Source organism: Aedes albopictus, chromosome 3, assembly GCF_035046485.1.
Source record: "Aedes albopictus strain Foshan chromosome 3, AalbF5, whole genome shotgun sequence".
NCBI classification, from domain to species: domain Eukaryota; kingdom Metazoa; phylum Arthropoda; class Insecta; order Diptera; family Culicidae; genus Aedes; species Aedes albopictus.
This window is the reverse complement of record NC_085138.1, coordinates 29,637,314-29,660,773: the sequence shown is the minus strand read 5'-3', so window position 1 is coordinate 29,660,773 and position 23,460 is coordinate 29,637,314. Positions and strand designations below refer to the sequence as shown.

General features: G+C 42.2%; 1 protein-coding gene across 2 annotated transcripts; it reads right to left on the bottom strand.

Annotated features, from left to right (window-relative positions):
• Positions 1 to 60: 60 nt before the first annotated feature.
• On the bottom strand, positions 61 to 18,957 carry LOC109419128 (protein ABHD18). Of its 2 annotated transcripts, none has more exons than XM_019701633.3 (5): positions 18,690 to 18,957; positions 17,475 to 17,881; positions 1,952 to 2,219; positions 1,769 to 1,881; positions 61 to 1,710 (listed from the first exon to the last, which is right to left on the bottom strand). In XM_019701633.3, exons 2-5 carry the CDS (start codon positions 17,564 to 17,566, stop codon positions 495 to 497), a joined length of 1,689 nt encoding a protein of 562 aa, XP_019557178.3. In that variant the 5' UTR covers positions 17,567 to 17,881; positions 18,690 to 18,957; the 3' UTR covers positions 61 to 494. The 2 variants fall into 2 exon arrangements, with proteins under 2 accessions (XP_019557178.3, XP_062716168.1); XM_062860184.1 differs by having other exon boundaries at positions 18,696 to 18,957.
• Positions 18,958 to 23,460: the final 4,503 nt, after the last annotated feature.

The following is a 23,460-nucleotide window of genomic DNA, read 5'->3' as shown; positions in this document are numbered from 1 at the left end:
CAAAGCGTTTTGAACTGATCGGTTTAAAAATATGTGAAAAGTACGCAACACGTGAATAGCTTGCTATTATCAAACTGTATTCATAATAAATTTCTCTGGTATTAACTGACTCGAAAAAATACTGAGTTCGCTTCGAGTTTGTGCAACTCAACTTCCGGTTTCGCTCTGCCCGGAAGTTCCAACAGTGGGCACGAAGCCTTTCGTTCCTAACTTATATACAACCAGTCCTTGCGTTCGATCATTATTACTTGCTGCTTTCGACAGTGCGTGTTTGTTCCCCAATTCCTTTCGTTTTCGGAATCTGCTTGCTTGGCGGCGGCCGAAAATTCCCGGTCCACATCAACAGGCTGGGTTGCGCCTGATCCGGAATGGATTTCGGTTTTTCGATTTTTGTTTTGTTTTGATTTGGTTCGATTCCTTCTTCAATGGTCACAGCCTTTCCTCGGAAGTTGGGTATTTCCCGGTTCCCGTTGTCAATGAGTAGTAGCACCTTCCTATTTATTGGTTTCGAGGTTTGTGGTTGCCCCGGTTGAGACCTCCTGGATTTGGTCCTCTTCCGGGATCAACTTTTTGCGGGCCCGCTCGAATGCTTCCACGATGCACGACCGGAACAGCTTCTGGTGCAGCACGTAGGCGCTCACGTGTCCGGCATCCAGATAGCGAACCTCCGCTCCGGGCCAAATATCCTCCAGACTGGAGCAGCTGTCCCGCGGAATGTACGCATCGTCCTTGGCGCAGACAGCAATGATCAGCGAGGTGTCGTACGGGACGGAGAAGTTCTTCAGATGAGTGCATTCGTCCATCATGCCGCGCATGAACTGGAGCGCTTCCCGTTCCCACCAGCGGGTCTTGGTGGTATCGATGGGTTTCCGCTTCTCCAGTGGAGCCACTTCCGTCGATGTGGGTGAAGGTGCTGGAGCAGAAGCGACTTCGTTGGAGCTTACATTTGCGGAGTTGCTCCAGCTGATGAACTCGATGATTTTGGCGCCCAGCGATTTCGAGGGAAGAGCTTCCGCTGGTTCCTCGGCTTTTACTTCCAGAATCAGCTTGTCGCTGTCAGTCTTGTTCTCCTCCTTGTAGTTTTTGAGTGCCAGCTGGATTTTGAGGTTAAGCTCGTCGATTTCCGCCTGGTTCAGTTCGCATTTGACGTCCGAGAGCAGTTTATTCAAGAGGGGCTCTGAAAGATTGAGGACATTCCGTCGGTTAATGTGGATTCGTTTCTGTTCCCGTTCCGGTGTGGTGTCGCGGATTACGGTCAGATTGACGTCCGGGCTGGGGCTTTCGTTGATCAGATCGTCCGTTTGGCAGATGTCCTGCTTGAGCTCTTCGACGGATTGGTTGAAGTTCTTGATGAAGCTCTGGCCGGCCACGAAGGCGTCATCCACGACGGTGACCATTTTGGATAGATGCTCTCTGTAGTTGCCATCGGAGAAGTACTGCGTTTCCAGAACGTCCCAGTTGATCGAGTGACTCATGACGCCCTCGGTGAACACGGAAGATGCCGTGGACCAGCTCAGACACGGTACCAGCACCAGTGGTTTGGGCCAGTTGGTAGCTGCCAGGGAAGCCATGTGTCCACCCATAGAGAGCCCGGTAATTCCGAGAGGGCCGTATCCGTTCCGTTCGCACCAGTTCAGCAGGACCAGGGATTCCAGGACGAGACAACCACCCATGACGAAGATGTCCGAAACGTTGTGCAAGCTGGAGGCTCTGCAAGTGATAGGGAAACTTGGGGTTTTTGGTATTCCGGAAATTGAAGAAATCTTACCTCTGATCCTTCGGTTTCCGTGCTCCATAGAATGGGTTCTCCAGGATGATGGCACCGAGATTAGCTTCCTTCAGCAGTGGCTTGGCAATCAGATTCCGTCGCTTCCAGAAGTACTGTAATTCAGAAAAGGACAAACATGTTATTGGCAAGGAACACCGGAAACAAATTCAACAGCGAACTCACGTGATCGCCCGTTCCGGCCAGGTGGATACATATCGGCTTGAACCGTTCGTCGTTCCACTTAAGTGGCAAGAGGACCTGGAAATGTGCATTCTGGACAACGTCCGGCACCAGACCGGGAAGATAGATTTCCAGCGGTGTTTTGAACCTGCCCTCGACGATCTTGCAGTCGGAAGTCACCTCCTCTTTGGTGATCTCGATCGGGTAGTCCTGCGGTACGAGCTTGGAGCAGGCGGCCCGATTGGAGATGATCTTCCGGAAGGCGAACAACCTGGGGAAGAAACATGGTGGTGCTTTAGTGGGTTGGAAGTCACTGTACTATCAGCCTTCAAGTTGGCGAGTTTCGCAGAGCGAAATTAGGCTTCTTTGTGTTTGATTGGCGCAAAGTGAACGTAATGAGACAGCTGGCCTTAACAAGTCATTACGCTTTCACAGTAGTCATAAAAGAGGAGATATCGCGACAAAGATATGATAATGAAGTCGTGTTTTCCAATCCTTTAATATGTGTTATCATCAATTTTTGCATGTATAGATTATTGCTCAGATCACAAATTGATTACATACACTTTTCTTATCATTTCAGGTATGTGTGGATTATAAGACAATGAATGTGTTCTCATGGAATCAAATTGCTAATTGTGACCCCCATGTGCGATTTTATCATCAATTCAACTGAAACAAAGTTCTGACAACAAAGCACCTTTCCTAATCCTGAATTCTTTTGAAACTGTAAGGAGATATGTCCTAGATTAACAATTTTAGGAATTAAAAAAAAAATGATGAACACTAAAAGCTTGACGAAAATTACCAAAAACAATTCACCAGATATAGAACGAAACCTTTCTGTAAGCAAATGTAATTAGGTGTATCTTTGTTAATGTTACCATGTAACTTAGTCCAATTCTCGAGTCAGTTCTATTATAGAACCAAGTATAGATCCTTTGAAGAAGATTGAATATACAATCGAAACGTCGGACGTAGAAAACATGCTTTAATGCTGACCGCTCTAAAGACTGAAGGACGAAATAGTCTCCCGCTACAAACTCCCAGCAGTCGAAAGCATCCAAGTACCTAGATTTTTTTTTCAGTTATTCCGTTCGGGAGAAAGGTTTCCCTTTCATTGAGATTAGCATGTAGGTAAAGCCCCCGAGATCCAACATTTACTATTTAGCCGTTGATTGAAATTCATACCGTTCCACGAGAAAATCTGTATCTACACATTCCATTCAATTTGTTGTAAAAATATGTGGAATATTTTTTTATTCCTAATCACTTAACCTAATTTACAGCTCTATTGTCCACTGGGGCACTAAGTGAGCAATATCAATTGACAGCTGCACTTACATTTTGTACAGCGCCTAGATTCTATTCTACTTTACCAAACTGGTTGCCTTTCTGCTGCTTTCACTTTTTCTACTTTATACCTAGTAGAATGATGAGCACAAGGATGATGATGGATGGCCGTTGTTCCTTTCCAGTCCGATTGGGGGTCCATTATGAGTAGCAGTTCGCCGATGTCCAGGTATCCGGGTCCGTTTGAGCCATGGGGCTCAGAAGAGGGTCAGTGTCAGTTGCTCTCGGGGGAAAAGCAACTGAAGAAAAATTGCAAGTGCCGGGACTGGGAATCAAACCCATGACCATCCGCATATGAAGCGAACGTGTGACCAACTACGCCACGGGCCCCGGCAAATCTGTGGAATAGTACTGCAAAGTTTGAATAATAAGAAGAATGTGTCTGCGGGAAATAAAGCTTTCGGCGAAAGGACACCCTAGTGATAAGATGCGTAAATGAGTGGCGGCGGCGGGGCTACAGAAGCTACGCATACAATCAAAGTGATAGTAGTCCGTTTAAGGTTATGGTGGAGAAAGAAGAAAATGCATAATTGGAAATCAGCAAAATTTCTGTCAGTCTAGTTCTGAAGCAAAATGGGGTTTCCCAGTTGGTATTCGACATCAAGAAAGTTCCGTATGCAACACATGACGAAAGAAGGTAAGAGGGTTCCAACGATGAGAATGGAGTTGTCTTCCGCAGCAACAAGCTGCCAGCTTCCGTAAGAGTCTTTTCGGTCAACGTGAAAGGGCAAGGAACATGCGAGAAAAAAGCTAAATGTGTTCACTGCACAGGCGTCAGATGTAAAGTCTCCAGAGCGAGAAAAGCAGGAGAATATCAGAAGACTGATGGCTGTCAAAAATCTATCCTACCATGAGGCAAGTGAGCAGGTCGGCACTCAACCAGGAATATGTTCACCTTGCTGAGCACGGAGGACGAATACCCATCGATATACATATGGAAGTTGCGTAAGCGTTACGAAGAAGAGGGAATAAAACAACGGCAGCAACTTCAGCAGCACACTCGAAAAGCATCACCAAAGAAGGTAGCGGGACAGAACAAGAAAATGAAAAACAAGGAGCAACAGCAGGCAATCCAATGAGAGAAACAGCACAGAAGAAAAAAGTTGGGAGAAGGACGAAGAGGGATTCGCAGATGTAAAGTACAAGAAGAGAAAAGTGGAAAGTATCGAAAAGGAAAACAACGAAGCAGGGAGCCAGATCTCAATGCAGCAACACCTTGAATTGCGCAAACGATGGGAAGACAAAAAATGAAGGAGATGGCGGAACAGAAGGAAGAGTTGAAATCAAAGGTCAGCGTAGCATACAAACAGTTGTGCCACGCAAACAACACGAAAGACGAAGAAGCTCATCGTTCGTTGCTAAAGTCCCTAAACAGTTTAGGTCACTCACTAGGGTTTAGAGCGGTTTAGAGTAGAAGGCAAAAAGTCAAATTCATATCTAATTATCACAAAATATTACAACCGCGAGAAAAATTAAGAGGAGTAGGTATATTCCTTCTATAGACCTCTCGATATATGAACAGTACACGATAACGAACTAAGTGGATCTGGACATGGACATGATCAGAAATGGAAATTCCAACCATCTACCGGAAGTAAGAGAGACCGGTACTAAATCGGAAGCAAATAAATGAGGAAATCCATCACATCATTTCAGAAGACTTCGTATCGATAAAGAATCTTGGCAAAGTAATCCAAACGTCAATAAGAAGGAACAGTAGAACTCGCAGTAGAGCAACTGTCCACACTTCAAAATTCTACTGGTGTAAGAAGGTGTCAGAGCTCTACAAAGAGAAAGTGGAAGCGATAAAAATATTCAACCGACAATCAAATAAAGAAAACCCGATAAACATGTTTCATCTCGGTTTTTGTGACAGAAAAAAAGTTACTAGTAAAGCGCAGGCTAAGTGCTATTACAAAAGATATCGATCGGCTAAATACCAAAGCAAACTGGCAGCTGGTTCGCAGACTTGGATACATCACAAATTAGGCCAAACATATCTAAAGGTCCTATCTGCAAAAGAGAGGCTCTCTTTGGTTTCCCTCTCTTTCGTCAATATCTCAGCTGTTCATAGCTTAGAGTTTCCATAACTGCACATCATTCCAATGTCAAACCTCGAATGATATTTCTAGAGATCTAATTTGTAGAAAGGTACAGCAACAATCCAGATTAACAATAAAGTGGATAATTCTCTTCAGTACTCACCGCGGTAATTATCACTGACGTGATTATTTGAGCTTCTCGATAGGTAATTGTTGAAATCTTTGTTAAACGTTTTGTCAAGGGATTAATATGAAGAAAATGCAAGAATCAAGTTCAATAAATGTAGGACAAAAAGTCGCGTCAGGAAATTCAGAACCCATGACATTCAACACGTTGGCAAACAACGAGTTAAATAAAGAGGCATAAGTGCTTCTTCAAAATGAGTCGGTGGTATAAATTTGCGAACAGTAAATATTAGAGTGAGTCAACGTTGTATGGAGAAAATTAAATTTGATCGCATCAATCCGTAACAAAGCTTTATCAATCTATATTAGCGTACAAAACTACTGTGAAAAATTTAGGAGCGATAGGTTTCGTCCCCGTATTCCGCATTGCGATTGAAATTTGTATGGAATTTAGTATGAGAAAACGTACTTTTTTGCATTATACTCATAAGTTGATTTTTTTGTCTAAAACCATGTAACAAATGACGTTAAAGCACAGACAAACAGACGTATCACTTGGATCAAAATGCGATAAAAATCAGCGCCACGCAAACATAATCGCCCAATGCTAATAATGCTGTGGTACGCAAACCCACTGAGTAGATGGCGTAGTGAGCAAACGTCAAACAGGAGCAAAAGCGATGCGAGCGCCATGAGCGAGCGATTTGCGAACGACGGAATATTTGAATAATCCGTTAAAAAGTGAAACGATGGGAAGTGAGTAGAGTGAGACGTCTGTTTGTCTGTGGTTAAAGTATAGTATGTCAAAAAACTTTGCCGAAGATCGCTAAGTGATCCGACGCTTGTGATAAAAGTTATTCGCTTGATTACTTAGGCCAAAAATTGAGATTTTATTATTGATATTATTCCTTTACGTATTAACACAGAGAACAGACATCCAGGCTAGAACAAATTTCATTCAGAAAGTTGTGTAAGGATTTGAATCTTCACTTGAGTAAGGTTGCAAACCAATACATGATGACAGCAATAACGCCACCAAACCACCGACGAACCGACGTGACAGCTAGAACAAATAAATTCAAATTTGTTGTCCGCGACGCCATGATGAAAAATAGCCGAACAACCTCTATAACGGCTCGCGATGATTTGATAGCTCGACACCAAACCCCCGTGTGTTCATATAGGAAACGGTTCGCGTCTGTGCTGATTTGACAGAAGCGATCGCTCGCTTCGCTGGTCGACCGTTAAATTAGGGGGGGACAGTTTTGGATCGCCACTGTCACGTCGGTTCGTCGGTGACCAAACACCATATTGCCACAGTCAGTGGTGAATTGAAACATTTCAAGTCCTGAATTGAATTAGTATGGGAAATTAACCGATTGCAGCGCCACGCTATTGCCACTCGTGTTGCCGATGAAATATTTCTTACACAAAATTCAGATTGGACTTGGATGTCTGTTCTCTGTGGTATTAAATGATGAGCACCATTAGACGATCTGAACGTAATAACTTTTGTTACACATTTCGGATCACTTTGCGGTCTTCGGCAAAGTTTTTCGGCATATCCTATAGGCTGTACTTTAACGTCATCAGTTAGATCGTATTGGGCAAAAAATTTTAATTTATAAGAAAAATGCAAAAAAAAGGACGCTTTTCCATACTTCATTCCATACAAATTTCAATCGCAATGCGGAATACGGGGACGAAACCTATCGCTCCCAAATTATGCACAGTTATTTTGGACGCTAAAAGGAACCGAAAAAGCTTTGTTCTAAAAAAATTGACTTTGTTGACCCAGTCTAGTAAATATATCGAGTTACTTAATCTTGGTCAAATATCTACACTGAAATAAATTTTGTTGTGAAAACTACCGATTCCATAGTAAAATTACTAACCGTACCTATGATTCTCAACCGACAGCTATTTCCTGTTAATTCCACTAAAACATTGTCAATTTAACTAGCAGTGCTGTTAACGTTACCAGAAATAATCTAAATTTAACAGCTGAGCATTGTATTTTTAACCATACCATGTTGTAAGATGCGTGTCCACGAAAAAATGTTTTGTTGTTGAGGCGACTACGCTTTTAGTAAAATTTACTGTAATGCATTGTTACTTCAATCATATTTCAGTGAACTTAACAGATTTTGTTGTCGGTTGAGAATCATAGGTACGGTAAGTAATTTTACTATGGAATCTGTAGTTTCCACAACAATTTTTTTTTCAGTGTAGGCACATTTTTACATCAAAAGTATTGCAGAGTTTCGTTGTCAATAACCATTGTTGAAGGACAACAATTTTTCATAATCCACCATCTAATTTAAACCGAAGCATTATTCAGCGAACTGCACATTCCAACGTTACACATCGTTTTAGCCGATCGAAACTTTGTGTACGTGATGTCAGACAGGTTGTTGTTGTTCCTACGTCTTTATTCTCTCCGTAGGGGTGGTGGGGGTAAAGTGGACAACCTAAGCATTTTGGTCGTTTCCCGCGGAAATGCGGCAAAATCCATCTGCTTTTCCGAGTAACATGGAAGGTAATGATATACTCTAAAAATCTTGTAAGGGGTTGCCTTCAAAAAATATTGTTTTCTTTGATTATTTTCTTCACCAAATCGTGCATCAAAATAGCGTGAAAAAAATTGGTGGGGGTAAAATGGACTATCGATGGGGTAAAATGAACAAGTCGTTAAAAGTTATATAACAGCATATTGTTTCTATTTTTTTAAAAACAAACTATCAAATTTCATACGATACCTCTATTTTGTTGTTTTCAAACTTTTAATACAAACTTTGAAACACACTTAAATAATTATTGTAAAAATAGTGTAAAAAATAAGCACTGTTTTGGATGAAAATTATATTTTGTTGATATGAAATATTTTTTAATAACTTTTTACTTCAACTATCTCACGATAGGTATGACGGCTAATGATTCTGAAGTTTGCAAAAAAATATATGAAATTTTGGTGAAATTTGAACCGATTGTCCATTTTACCCCCACCGGTCTGATTTTGTTAAAATTATTCCCAAAACATTTTTTTTTACAAAACTTAATTTTTTTTTCGGTCAAATATATTCTTCTACGTGGGCTTTATTGGTATAGGGTGTAAAACTTGTAATAATTTGAAAATAACTTACGAGAAAACCTTAGCAATTATAAGCAAATTTTACATCATTTCCGATTTTTCACGTGATTTTTAAAGTTTTTGTCATCTTGAAGAGGTTTATTTGATTTTAATGGTCAAGATCAGCAAAAGTATAATGATTCATGCTTAGGCATAAGCTTCAATCGTTGAAACATTTTGAAAAACAATAAAAGCCATGAAACTGTACACTGTCCATTTTACCCCACCTGTCCACTTTACCCCCACCACCCCTACGGGAAAACATGGAACGGTCTCACCATTACCAACGCGCTCGGTTTGCACGCGTGTTCGTGCAAGCAGTCGCGTTTGTTTTGACACCCTGTTCGGCTTGAATGCTGCTCCTCTTGCCTGTGTCGGTCTTCATTGAAAAATTAATGAGAAAATTGCACCGCCACAGCCGCACACGCCGTTTTATCGATCGACACACCTCCCCTGGTCGTTGTTTTTCTTTTTCTTAAGGTATGTCTGCGCCAAACTGTATAGGCGCGTTCATGGCCGGCATCGGACGCCAACGTCGTCTATGTCTAACTTGAAGGATGTAGAATACGACGACGGGGCTGACTACGCCGTATTTGTCCTTGGTCGATATTGTTGTCTGACGATGACGATAAACAGGAAAACATCGTTGTAAACAAACTCGATGCTTTTTTTTCTGCAATTCGAGAAACTTCCACCCCAGACCCCAGAGGAAGGCGTTGTACGTCAGCAAAGCGCTAAATCTATCACGAAATAGTATTTCTCAATGTGGAATTTACATTGAGTAATCGTGTGCCGTCAGCCAGCAATGCAACGGCGCGCGAATAAAGGTTCCCTAAAAATATAAATAGAACCTACGGGGAAATCGATGAGATATTCCCTCAATCAGCTGTGAGTGCGGGATATGCGAATGCCATGGGAAAGGGAATGGCGCGTTTTGAATGATAGGGCTGGCGCATGAGTAGTTGCGGCGATGGGAGAAACTATTATTAAAATAAACGAGAATAGTTTTTAAACTAACCTCTAACTATACTACCGGAGAACGCATAGGTGCCCTTTGTCTAGTCTAGTCAGGTCTAGTCTAGTGCTAGTTTAGACACATCCATCTCTTGGAAGAATCCTGAAAATGATGAAATCGACTACTTTTATCATATTTCTTGTCATTATCAATACATGCAAGGTATCAGAGAAGCGGCTTGGCTTACTGTGCAGTGTCATTGAATACATTTGAAACAAACCATAGAACGGCGACATCTCGTCAACCGTTCCGTATACCTAGTATGTGTTATGATGTAAAGCAAAAACGTTGGGAGTGACGTTGCTAAGAAAGTTAATGTCACTCCGTTGAACGTCCTCTTGCAGAATCCTAAGATGGGGCAAAGAAATTTCCTCCTTATGTCCTGGCTTGAAGCCCAGGATTAAGCGCCATTTCTCTCTTACACCAGTGGTTCCTCAAGTACCGTCAAGCACCGTCCCTCCTGGAAAATTGCCAATTATTTCTCCGGTGAGCGAAACACGATCCTTGGCGCAAAACACGTTGAATTCTAAATTTGATCTGCCTGGCAATTCCATCCAACCCCCTGTACTCCCATCTACCTCAGGTTCTTCTCCCATCTCGGCGACCCCCCGCCCGAAAGCTTATCCACCCGGATCTAAGGGTCCCTTTCTGGTTTTCTTTCGGCCCAAACCGAATGGAAAAAACTAAACAAGTTACAAATCGAAAAAGATCTAGCAAAATCGTTTCGAGGGGTTCTGGAGATAGACTCGCCCAGCCGCGACAAACTACGTGTTACGGTAAGTGACCGCGACCAAGCAAATAAGATTGCTAACTTTGAACTCTTTTTGCGGGAATATAAAGTCTACCTGCCTAGTCTTGAGGTAGAGTGCTACGCCCAAGTAACCACTAAGCACTGGCGTAAGCGGTCTAAAGGTCATACAGCAGCTTTTTCGTGTCAATAGGCTCAGTAGGAAATTTTCAAATGCTCTCAGGCATTATAAATAGTAAGCACTGAAATAAGCCGTATATTAGTATATGACGCTATGCTTTAGTGCTTGTAAACCCAGTGCCTATCAGCCGAATAAGAAGCCTGACAGTGCTGTTAAAAGGCTTGGCGTGCATGACGTTTATATCAATCAAAGCTGATTCCAAGGAAAACATCTGAACCGAAGCAAGACAATAAAATCTCCTCGGAAATTTCGTACGATCAATAGGACGGTGGAAGCTTGCACCGTATTACCCCGCTAATACGACACCGACTGTTGTCGAATAACCGGGGTAAACTTTTAATTCGACAAACTGGTCACCCTACACCATCATGCTCATTGAAATTTTGCAACTCTATTTTTGTTTTTGTTTTGATTTCCGGATTTGTTATGAAACATAATTTCAACAGATATTGCGGTGGTGCGAACGAAAAGCTCGTTCTTTCTACGATTGTTGCCATCCTCAGTTCATTCCGGTTTGTCTTCAGGCGATTTGGTTGTCGAATAGCACCAACTCAGAACTTCCGGAATTAGCGGCTGCAAGAGGAGCTGCTGCAGGTGCGAGTATAAGCGCAACATCAAACTGTTTTGCATTTAAAGTGTACATCGCTGTGACATCTGAACGCTTTTTAATTCGACATGTGTCGTATAAGCGGGGTACGAATTAAAAAGTGTCGTATTAAAACGTGTCGAACCAACGATAATCCAGTGGTGAAGTAAATGCGCAATATTGTAAAATAATGAAAAGGCGTATAAACAGAATGTTCGTGAACGTGAACGTTTCAAATAAAAAATCTGAAACTTTTCTGGAAGAAATTGAAGAAGAGGAGGGAAGAGGAAGAAGATTAAGATACGAATGATTTTGGAATATTCTAGGACATTTTTGATGAATGAGAATAATATTACCAACTATCAACCAAAAATATTTAAGATTTTTCGATAAATAAGGGAACATTAAGAAATCTTCTATTGAAAATTCAGAGAAATAAGTACATATATTCTGAATAAAGTTGTAGATAAACAAAAATCTCATATAAAATAGTTTTAAGCCATTACGAAAACTCTCGAAATAGTAATCAAAGCTTGTTTTTCTCAGAGATGGCGCCACCACATTAAAAGTAAAATAATTTTTCTTGTATGGACAAATCGCTGGCTTGCACTTGTTCCGCATCGCAACGATCGCAACGGCAAAAAGTTGCAAATTAGAAACAAAATCATTATACCTATGCGTTTTTTTCTGGATTCATTACAGTAATAGAGAATTTATTACGCCCATACAAATTTCAAGCAGTTTACTTCTTTTTTTCTGACTGGCATTTTCCACCCGTGCTGCGCATGATGTTTCCGAGTGGATAGGTGCACACGGTAAGATACAAAAATGCTAAAATGCATAAAATATTTACTAAAACCATATTTGATCTGCCCACCCCTTGGAATGCATATTTTGTGATTTAATAATTCGTATCTAAGAGACGTTTATGCATTGGAATGCATACATCGATTATATTCGTTGTACAATGCATATTTGATTTTATTTATTTTTTTACCGAAATGAAAATTAAAAGCACAACACAACAAGTTTGGCGGATGCAGAAAAAAGAAAAAAACAAATTTATTATCTCCTCTATCTTAAAATACAGTCAACATAAATACATAAACATAAAAAATCACTGGTTATATGCCCAGCAACATCCGGAACCGAGGCAAACTTGATCGTTGTCATCTCATCACCAGTGCTGAAAAATTCATTTCGTCATATCTGAATTCAATCACCTACAGCTCATTTTAGAAGCTGAACCTGTGAATATGGGATATGGAAAACTTGTGCGGCTAGACCAGTTCTGCTAGAAAGTCACGGAAAAACTATTATTTTTCGAATGTTTAAGGTAAATGTCACGGACTTCCTTTGAAAAATGCCAAATGATATTCACCGTGAATATCATTTGCATTTTTCAAAGGTTGCCCGTGACATTTACCTTAAATATTCAAAAAATAGTAGTTTTTCCGTGACTTTCTAGTAGAACTGGTCTAGCCGCACAAGTTTTCCATATACCATATTCACAGGTTCAGCTTCTAAAATGAGCTGTAGGTGATTGAATTCAGATATGACGAAATGAATTTTTCAGCACTGCTCATCACCGTTTAATAATGTTCCGCCCAAGCTTCCGCCTGTACGTTCTTCGTGGGGCTTGCCGTGGGATCCTCCGGATCAACTGGGTGTCTACATCTTTCCGGTGACAATAAAATCTGTTGAGAAAGTATTACAATTTCAATATCCTAAGTCTATTCGATAAAGTTGGCAAGATTTACTTACTGTGAATGGAAATCGTGGTCGGTGATGCTCCATGGATTCCGGTGAACCGAAGGCAGGAAATAAACTGCTTTCTTTCGAGTAACTTGTTGTGTAGCAGAAGTTATTAATGATTGTAGATGATAATTTTCACTTCCTAGCCAATTCCTAGCAATGGCGGTTGACGAGCTAAATTGTTTTCAAGTCCCAAGAATAACTTAAGTGTTGCTATATTCATGGAAATAAATAAATATCAGAAACGCATTGGAGTGCATACTATATATTTATGTAATGCATATTTTTTATGCAGATTAAAGTTTAAAACGTTAAAATGAAAAAAATATATTAAATATTATGCTAAAATGTATATCCATTTTTCTCCGTGCAGGCGGCGCCGTTGGATATGTGAAAAACACGTGGAACACGAGCGCCATCTACGATCGCATAGCATAACCTTCGCCGTTACTTTACACTCACAGACAAACAGACATATTACTTAGAAGAAATTGGCTTCAAAAACATCATTTGGCATCTTACTAGCACCCTCTATAATGCTCAATCCGAAGCATTCATTTGCAGGTGTTGTTTCCCTCGGCTCGATGTAACAATTTAGCAGGTGACGACTCCCCCGTGGCGTCATCCATTCATAAAACATGAATGAAAGTTCATGATTGAGTCATTTTATGTAAACATTGATCGGCGTTGCGTTCATTTCTCTCCAAAATTGAGAGGTGATGTAAGCACAGCAGCGCCACCATGACACATGCGAGCACAGTCCGAAACACACTTTATTTTCAAAATGACCGTTAAATCGTGCGATGATTGCGATTTGAGTAGTATGTCTGGTTGTCTGTGTTTACACTGCACAGTGGACCACGAACCAGATTTACGAGGAAAGATGCATTCAACGCCTTCAAATGAGTTTTTAGGCAAATATGGTCTTTTACAAAGTTGTCCCTAATAATAAGGCCCTCTTTCCAATATGCATAAAAATTAGGGTGGTCCATATTTTCAAAGAAATTGGTAACCAAACTTTTTTATTTGCAAGGATAACTATAGTTGTAGATCTATTAATTTTGAGCAAGTTTGCTGAAGGCACTTTTTATGTAGCTTTAAAATTGACCGATCTAGAGGTATTTTTTCTGAATAAGCTTAGGGTGGTTCAAGAAAAACCGGTTTTCTGGCGTTAACTTTTTCAGTTTCAATTTTCCATCAAAGTCGCCCAAGAAACACTTGTAGAGCATTTGAAGACGCGTCGTTTCGTGTGCTGAGATGGTAGTTATCTCTTTTGGTTCAAAAGTTACAGGTGTTTTTCTTAAAAAATCATAGTTTTTTAAAAAGGTGTTATGACGGGTTGGGGCAAACATAAAAAATATCTTTTGCCCGCATTCAAAAGAAGAAATGTTGTTATAAAACATATCAAAAAATTAGAGGGTGTTATTTTTGTAACTCAAGTGAAAAATACTTGAAAAGTGCCAATTTTTTCTAGAAAATCATCAATATCTTTTGAACGGAATGACGTAGCAACATTCTCAGCGCACGAAAATGTGCACAAAATCGAAACTGAAAAAATTTAACGCCTGAAACCGATTTTTCTTGAACCACCCTACATAAAAAATGTCTTCAGCAAACTTGTTAAAAATTGATGGATCTACAACTATCCCGAAGAATGTATTTAGTTATTCTTGCAAATAAAAAAGTTTGGTTCCCAATTTCTTTGCAAATTGATTGATGCACCAAGCGGTAAGAAGAAGAAGTTTTGACATCCAAGCGGTGTGCCATCGACCAATCAGCGACGAGGATCCTCATCGACAGCACACCGCTTGGATGTCAAAACTTCTTCTTCTTTTCGCTTGGTGCATTAATCAATATGGACCACCCTTATTTTCATGTACAGTCGAACCTCCATGAGTCGATGTTCCTTGACTCGATATCGACTCATGGAGGTAAATTTTTCCAAACTTGTGGTACTCTCCGGCTTGACAGATCGAATGATAATAATCTTCACCAACGGCATGGCCTACTCAGTTATGATTATCGTCACCAAACTACATCAGTCAATTGTCAAATCGGATTTTTGTCTCCAGTATGTTATCTAGTTGCACTGTTTTTGCAATTCGTTTATCAAAATCTTTCAAAAAGGCACTATTTATCATAACTTGTTTTAAAAATAATTACATCTGCCGATCATGTGTGTTGGAAGATTAAATAATTCAATTATCTTACTATTTAAGAAGCATTTCTATTGCTTTATCATATAAGTGAACATATATCTTATTAAACTTTTCTATTGTTAATTATACTCCCCTCTAGTTCCTTATTGTCTACCTCCCGGCCTAGCCGTTTTAATTGTCAACTGACGCTTTTGCTTTTGCGTCTCCCTCCTAGGAGGCAAGATATTATTACCAGCCCCGGCCGGATTTTCATCCGCCGCTTTGGCGCCTCCCTTCTCTGAGGCGAGACATTATTGCCAGCTCCGGCCAGAATTTCATCTGCCGCTTTGGCGCCCCCCTCCTTTGAGGCGAGACATTATTGCCAGCCCCGGCTGGATTTTCATCCACCGCTTTGGCATCTCCCTTCTCTGAGGCGAGACATTATTGCCAGCCCCGGCCAGAATTTCATCTGCCGCTTTGGCGTCCCCCTCCTTTGAGGCGAGACATTATTGCCAGCCCCGGCTGGATTTTCATCCGCCGCTTTGGCGTCTCCCTTCTCTGAGGCGAGACATTATTGCCGTCTACGGCCGGATTTTCATCCGTCGTTTCGGCATCTCCCTCTTTCGAGGCGAGATATTTCGACTTCCCTCATGTCTGATCCGAGCAGATGCTATCCGTCGAAAAACAGACTACTTATAGTTACCTAAAGCTTCAACTGGTTCATCCAGATACAAACAGTGAAAAACACTCTTGTTCTTTTGCCGTTTCCCTTCTTGTTTTCGTTGATGTGTAGCCGAAAGATCGCCACCGTGTTTCCAGTGAAATATCTGCTTCTTCAAGATGGTCTTCTTGTTGATTCTCCAAACTTCCGCTTCTGAGTTCAGCAAATGGGTTCTTCTCGTCGCCAATGTGGTACTCTCCGGCTTGACAGATCGAATGATAATAATCTTCACCAACGGCATGGCCTACTCAGTTATGATTATCGTCACCAAACTACCACAAAACTAAAAAAAAAATCTGGGTTACTATGATGGTCCCTTCAAAAAGCTTCCCAAAGGATTTTTGTTCCACTTCTCGATATTTCCTTGAGTCGATGGTCCCTTCAATATCGACTCATGGAGGTTTTACTGTATATTGAAAAGAGGGCCTTATTTCTACACTGAAATAAATTTTGTTGTGGAATCTACCGATTCCATAGTAAAATTACTAACCGTACCAATGATTATCAACCGACAACAAAATCGGTTAAGGTAACTGAAATATGCTTGAAATTACAATGCAATGTAGTAAATTTAACTAAACGCTTAGTCTTCTCAACAACAAAACATTGTTATTTTTTCCTGGACACGCATTTTACAACACAGTATGGTTAAAAATACAATGCTCATTTGTTAAATTAAGATTATTTTTAGTAATGTTAACTGCATTGCTAGTTAAGTTGACAGTGTTTTAGTGGAATTAACTGGAAATTGTTGTCGGTTGAGAATCATAGGTACGGTTAGTAATTTTACAATGGAATCGGTGGTTTCCATAACAACATTTATTTCAGTGTAGGAACAACTTTGTAGAAGACCATATTAATCTAGAAAATCATTTGAAGGCGCTGAATGCATCTTTCCTCGTAAATCTGGTTCGTGGACCATTGTGCATTGACATGTCAGAATTCATCGTTCATCAACAAAGGGAGCATTCAGAAACCTTCTATTGGAAATTCAGAGAAATAAGTTCATATATTCAGAATAAAGTTGTAGATATACAAAAATCTTATATAAAATAGTTTTAAGCCATTACGAAAACTCTCGGAATTGTGAAAACTCTTAACGAACGTGGCTAGTCACGTCGGGTCAGCTAGTATTATAAGAATCGTCACAATCGCCATTACTGGTACGCATACCCTAGCCCGTGGTGGTGCATTCTTTGTCTAACACCACTTCGCAAGCTAGTGGATGATGGACTGCTCTGTTTGACGACGCAGCGAGAATGAAATCGAAAATTTTGTTACGTAATTGCCGCGATGCAAAAGGGACAGTGTTCTCTTCCAATTTTAATGCCATTCCATTCCAAACATGTCGAGTAGTTGGTCTATTTTTAGACATCACCAGAGTTCAAAACACTCTGTGTGTACACACAAACATGCCTACTGTGATCATCCCGTGGTCCCATCATGGTGTGGTAACAATCACCTCCTAGGCAGCTCGGATGCACACAGCCTACTACTCTTATTAGGTCACTCCCGGCCTGATAAGACGCTGATAAGAACATTGCAAAAATGATGTAGATTCCGCGTAAACACACCGCATGGGTTCCAACGTGAAACTTTTGCCGTGTTGACTGTGATGATAAAGTCTTGCCGGTAGAAAACACAGAAGGTATTTTCTGGAAGTTTTTGCTCTTCTTTTCGATTTTGCTTATCTAGGCCACTAGTCTGATAGCGCGAAAAGTTGTTACTCACCTCTCAAGATTTTCCGGTTTGCCCCATCCTTTGCAGAAGAACTTGGTCAACAGCAGCGACCGGTAGAGGCCGTCCAGGCGCGACGGTGGCATGGTATCCGCCGCCCAATCGAATCACACGACCGCGACGAGACCAAAAATAAAAGTGGTCCGATGTGTCGTCGCGCGCGTCAAGTCAAACGCCGCTGATGCTTCTTCTTTTCTTCACTGTACGCAATCGATCCGCGTATACGAGTTCGGGTTTCACACCCTAATCCACACACCGAAGTACAGGCGGATATTGCACCCCACTAGCGCGAACTTCTTCGGTTCAAATCCGGATTTTTCAATAAATTGCGATTTTTTTCACTGCTGTGGTCAGCAATCACCTCCTGTTGACGACTTCCACGCCCTCTTTTTGCGCCGAACCTTAAAATTAGCGACGATTCTCGTGTTAATGCAGTTTCGTAATAAAAGCAGATTTCTGTTTGTATTAAACTTAAAAAAAAAAACTGTTTCAAAATCTCTTTGTCTATCACTTAGCTCTGAGGATAGAGAAAAAAAAAGTAAAAACAAATATTTCCGTTTCGTTATTTTGCGAGTTGTGCACTGTTTGAGCTGTTGCTGACGACTGGGCGGGCACGAACCGTCCGGATCTTAAATAATATGGTACAAACAACAAAAACATCACCCTTTGGAGGTATTGGTGAGCTCGTTCTATGATTGCGCTAATGTTTACCAGCAATCGTCAGCGGTACACGGAGAGACGAAACTACCCAAAAGTGAGTTCTTTCCACCCAACTTCGGGGTTGCGTGCGTCAAGCCAATTTTGAGTTGATGGAATCGATGTTTTTGTTGGGTTGTTCCCGCTTGCTTCCATGTGAAAAAAATACCTAATTTTAAGTTTTTTCCACCCAACCGAAATTTTGACTAGGTTGTATTCACTCAAATTTGAGTACTGTGCTAGAAACTCAGTTTTGGCTTGACGCACGGAACTGCAAAAGTTGGGCTGTTTCTCTCTTCACTCTGACAACAACAGAAAGAGCGCATGAAAAGGGAGATGAAAAAGAACTCAAAATTGAGTTTAAAAGTACCTAATTTTGAGTTTTTCAGTTTCTCCGTGTACGATATTATCGTGCCAACCGCGAAGATTGGTCCGAAGCTGAGTGCATTTCTAGTCAAAACAACGAACGGCCGCGACGCGAAGATGCGGGTTTTTGCTTTGGATATCACTCACCACTACCTTCAAAACCGGCGGAGTACCGGGTCGGGATGTGTTGATAAGAGCGTCGAGGCGGTGTGGGACGCTATCACTACCACGTAGCGACGAACCGTAGCGGATGGGATTACCGGAGTTTTGCTTGAGCTGGTTTGAACGATGCTTAATGCCGGTTATAACCCTGGGTAGTTTTCGCTTTTAAACCATTTTGATGGACGCCTGGGCCACACCCTCGCTCACTTCCACTCTCGTACACGGGGAATTTAGACTTATTTTAATTGGATGTCATCACGAATGAAGTTGGAACGAGCATGGCCTACGTGATCATGATAGCATAGTCCACATTTTGAAAATTTTGATTGTGATTAGAGATTGAACGTGAAATTAAACGTCTATTAAATAAGGTCTATGCTCAGGTTGATTGGAAGAAATTCATATCACTTCAGCATTTCCTGGCTAATGTAGAAGCACCTGGATACCATGCAGACAGAATGCTCACGTTTTGATCTACGGGCAATATTGAATATGTGCAATAAAATCAATTTCATATATCAAAAAAGACTTGCACTAAGTGGGGGTTGAACATTGTTACAAGTTTTAATGTATGTTACATGTGTTCTATTTTAACTTGTCAATATTTCCCTAAGCTAAATTCATATTTATAGTAGTGCTCTGGAGCAATCCCGAATAAAACGGTATCATACATCAATTGCACAGTGTATGATTTAGTTATGATTTGTACTATCATAAAGTGGATTATAAATCGATGATAGGACAAATCACTTTGATGATAGCAGTTATCATTTTGGGAATTTTGATGATAGACCGAATGGGTTGTTAAGTATCGTTACCATTCAAAAATGCCAGATTTCTCGAACAAAAATTTTGCCGAATTATACATGTTATAATCACTTTATCATTAACCTTATTATACGGTGAATAATAAAAATAAAACGGAAATATTTCACTTATCTACTTTATCTACCGAAAAAAGCACACCCTGCGGGCACCTTGTCGGACACTGTCAAGTTCAGCTACGATTTCCTGAATCGTTGTTTACTTCCTCGGCGTTTTTTATTTAGAGGATCGGGAATCGAACCGTGAGATTACCGTGATCAAGCTGTTTTAGTGCTTCTCGTGTGGTGTTTATGCACTACACCAAATAGAATCAGTGCTCGCGGTCGGCTGAAACCCAGTGATGTTCTAAAGGTGAGAGGAAAAAAGAAACTTTGGAGGCAGGAATATTCTTTGGATCGATCCCCAGTGATAACCGATGCAGGTGCAGGTATTTAAAAACGGTTTAGTGACGACGAAGAGACGGAGGATGTACACGGGAATGCATCTATCGCTTCACAAAATCTGTAATATTCCAATATTCTTCACAATACTGCGGTAGCGGTTCAGTGTGGCTGTTTGGGAATCGGTCGCCAGAAATATTTTACCAAGCACCTCCAGATGAGACTTGAATCTCATGGTACGTTTTCATAAGCTATATCATATTTACGTTTCGATTATGACTGTGCGATCTAAATCCAATGAAAAACACTATAATGATTGATTATGTACAGCACATTCATTGAAAATGGATGATTAAAAATGGATCAATAATCATAGAAGGAATCGTTATCATCAATATATTGGGCTATTGGGCTTAAGGTGTCAGTGGAATGAAATGCTGAGTTTATTTAATTAACGAAAGAAACTAAACTTCATTAAAATACGTCTTTATACAGCGAGTTCACTTTTACTTTTTGATAAAATGGCGCTCCATGCGCAATGATGCTGCTGCCACTAAAGACCCTCGAGAAAGAGGATGCAGCATAAAGAGTACACCTAAAAAGAGGTGTAGCGTGGCATGCTCGTTGTATATATCAACACTCCTCCTCAACGAACATTGTCAGCCTACGATGATAATCCCATCATACGTGCTAGTTTCTGCAGCTTGATTGAACCCACCGGTTTAGTGAGCACATCAGCCACCATATCCTCCGTTGGGCAGTACTGCAACTCCATGCTTCCGTCCTCACATAACTGCTTCACGAAATGCTGCTTCACTTCGCTGTGCTTGGAGCGACGGTTTTTCCGATCCGACTTGACAAATTGGATGCAGCTCTGATTGTCCTCCATCACCGTGACTGGACCTTTGACCTGTTCTCCCATGTCAGCCAACAAGCTCCGCAGCCAGATTAGCTCCTGACTAGCTTCGCTCAACGCCACGTACTCCGATTCCATCGAAGACAATGTGACGCAATTTTGCCTCCGACTGACCCACGATACTGCTCCTCCGGCGTAGTTGAAGACAAATCCGGTCGTGGACTTCCTCGTACCCGCGTCGCCGGCCCAATCGGCGTCCGAATAGCCGACCAGCTGTCCACCTGCGTCGCCGTATGACAGTTTCCACTCCTTCGTTGCCTTCAGGTAGCGAACAACACGTTTTGCCACGGCTAACAGCATCCGCAGGGTAGTGTGGCTAGTCACCGGTGCGAATACCTCGTCGTAATCGACACCGTACTTCTGAGAGTATCCCTGAGCCACTAGACGTGCCTTGTATTTGGTGATCTCGCCGGCCGCATTCCGCTTCAGCTTATACACCCAGCGACAACCAACTATCTTTCGTCCTTCAGGTGGATCGACGAGCTCCCACGTTCCGTTCTGCTGGTGAGATTTCAGCTCATCCACCATCGCCGCTTTCCACAAATCCTGCTTTTCACAGGTGACCGCTTCCTTCAAAGTCTTCGGCTCAACTTCGTCCGGATCCAGCGCTCCCGCAGCAAACAACTCTTCGATCAATCGTCGTGGTGGAACTCCCTTCGTAGACCGACTCGAGCGACGCGCTATCTCATCCAATGGGAACCCATGGAAGGATCCGTCCCCATCGGAAACACTTTCGAACGAGTCGTTGTGACCCCTGGCTTCTTCAAACAGCTCTTCGTCTTCTTCAGCCGGATCCAGCTGGCGCCGCCGCTCATCTTCAGATGGCCACGTCATCGGTACTTCCAGTACTCCTCCTGTTTCCAGATCCTTTCGCTGAACAGCTTCCGCCGTAACGCATTGCTCCAGAAATTTGGCGTCCCTACTGATCGTAATCATATCCGTTCCAGGGTTCAAGAAACGATACGCCTTCCGACCGTCAGCGTAGCCAACGAACACCAACTTCTCCGCTTTGTGGTCCAGCTTGCGTCGCTTTTCATTCGGAATGTGCACGTACGCTTCCGACCCGAAGACTCGCAAATGTCCGTACGATGGTTTCTTCCCGTGCCACAGCTCGTACGGTGTCTTGGTCACGACGGACGATGGCAGACGATTCTGCAAGTAATTTGCAGTGCAAATCGCCTCGCCCCAGTACCGCTTCTGCAACTTCGACTCCGCTAGCATACACCGAAGCATCTCGACAAGATAACGATTCTTCCGTTCCGCGACGCCGTTCTGTTGCGGTGAGTATGGCGCCGTCACTTCGTGCACAATACCGCGCTCCGCGAAATACTCCCGTAACGAGTTACTCATATATTCGCCACCGACGTCCGAACGAATCTTCTTTGGAAAATGTCCGAACTGATTCTTCACCAGACTACAAAATTCCCGGATCCGCTCTTCAGCTTCCGATTTCCGCCGCAACAGATACACGACACTGTACCGCGAATAATCGTCCACGAGCACTATATAGAACCGGTTACCACTGGGTGTTTCTTCTTCCATCGGACCACCCAAGTCTGTGTGCACTAAATCTCCCACCGCGCTAGATTTACTGTCCGATACTTTTGGGAACGATTCACGAACCATTTTCCCCTCACAACACGGACCACACACCGATTGTACTTCGCAAGGATCGATTTTCAATCCATGTCCAAGATTGTCCCGCACTATTTTGTCCACTGCCTGCACACCACGATGTCCGAGACGCCGATGCCACAGATGCTTACACAAGGCGGAATGCTTCGGATTCACAAGAAATGCATTTTCCTGAGCCTGCTTCAAGTGGTACAATCCTCCTTTTCGTTGACCAACTAGCACTGATTCTTCTCCTTTCAGGATATAGCACTCCTTTTCCTCGAACAGAACCCGAAATCCCAAATCTGTGATTCTACTCACCGACAACAAGTTGCCAGCAAGGGACGGTACGTGCAAAACGTTGTCGAGCCGCACTTTCGTTTTCGCACCATCCCCGTTGAACGAGACGAGCTTACCCGTACCGCTTCCAGACGATTTGATGGATTTTCCATCCGCCAGACAAACCGTCGTCGCTTTTGATTCATCCACACTTTCCAACAACGACACATCACTGGTCATGTGAGCCGTTGCCCCCGAATCCAGGTACCAGAAACTCGATCCGTCGGTTCTTCCCGCTGCCAGACACACTTCGAAATTGGATTCCGATTTGACGGCCACGTTTGCCTTCGCGCGATCGGACTTCTCCTTCTCACGCATGTCCTGGGCAAACTTTTTGCAATCACGCCGAATATGACCCGTCTTCTTGCAGTAATGGCACAAACGTTCGTTTTTCACTTTCGGTTTGTCTGCACTTTTCCACTTGGTGGAACTCACCAACGCTTTATTGTCCCCGCGACACTCACTTTCGACGCGACGTCGACCCTCATCAAGCAGCTTACCTTTAACAAAGTCCACTGTAAGATCTGCATCCGGGCGACTTTCAAGTGCAACAATTAATCCATATCGTACGACCGCGGCAGACTCGACAACATTAACGCGACGAACCAGTTGTCTTTCACTTCTTCGCCGAGTGCAGTCAGGCGAAGCCGCAATGCCGTCATCTGCTTCAGATGCTCGGCCA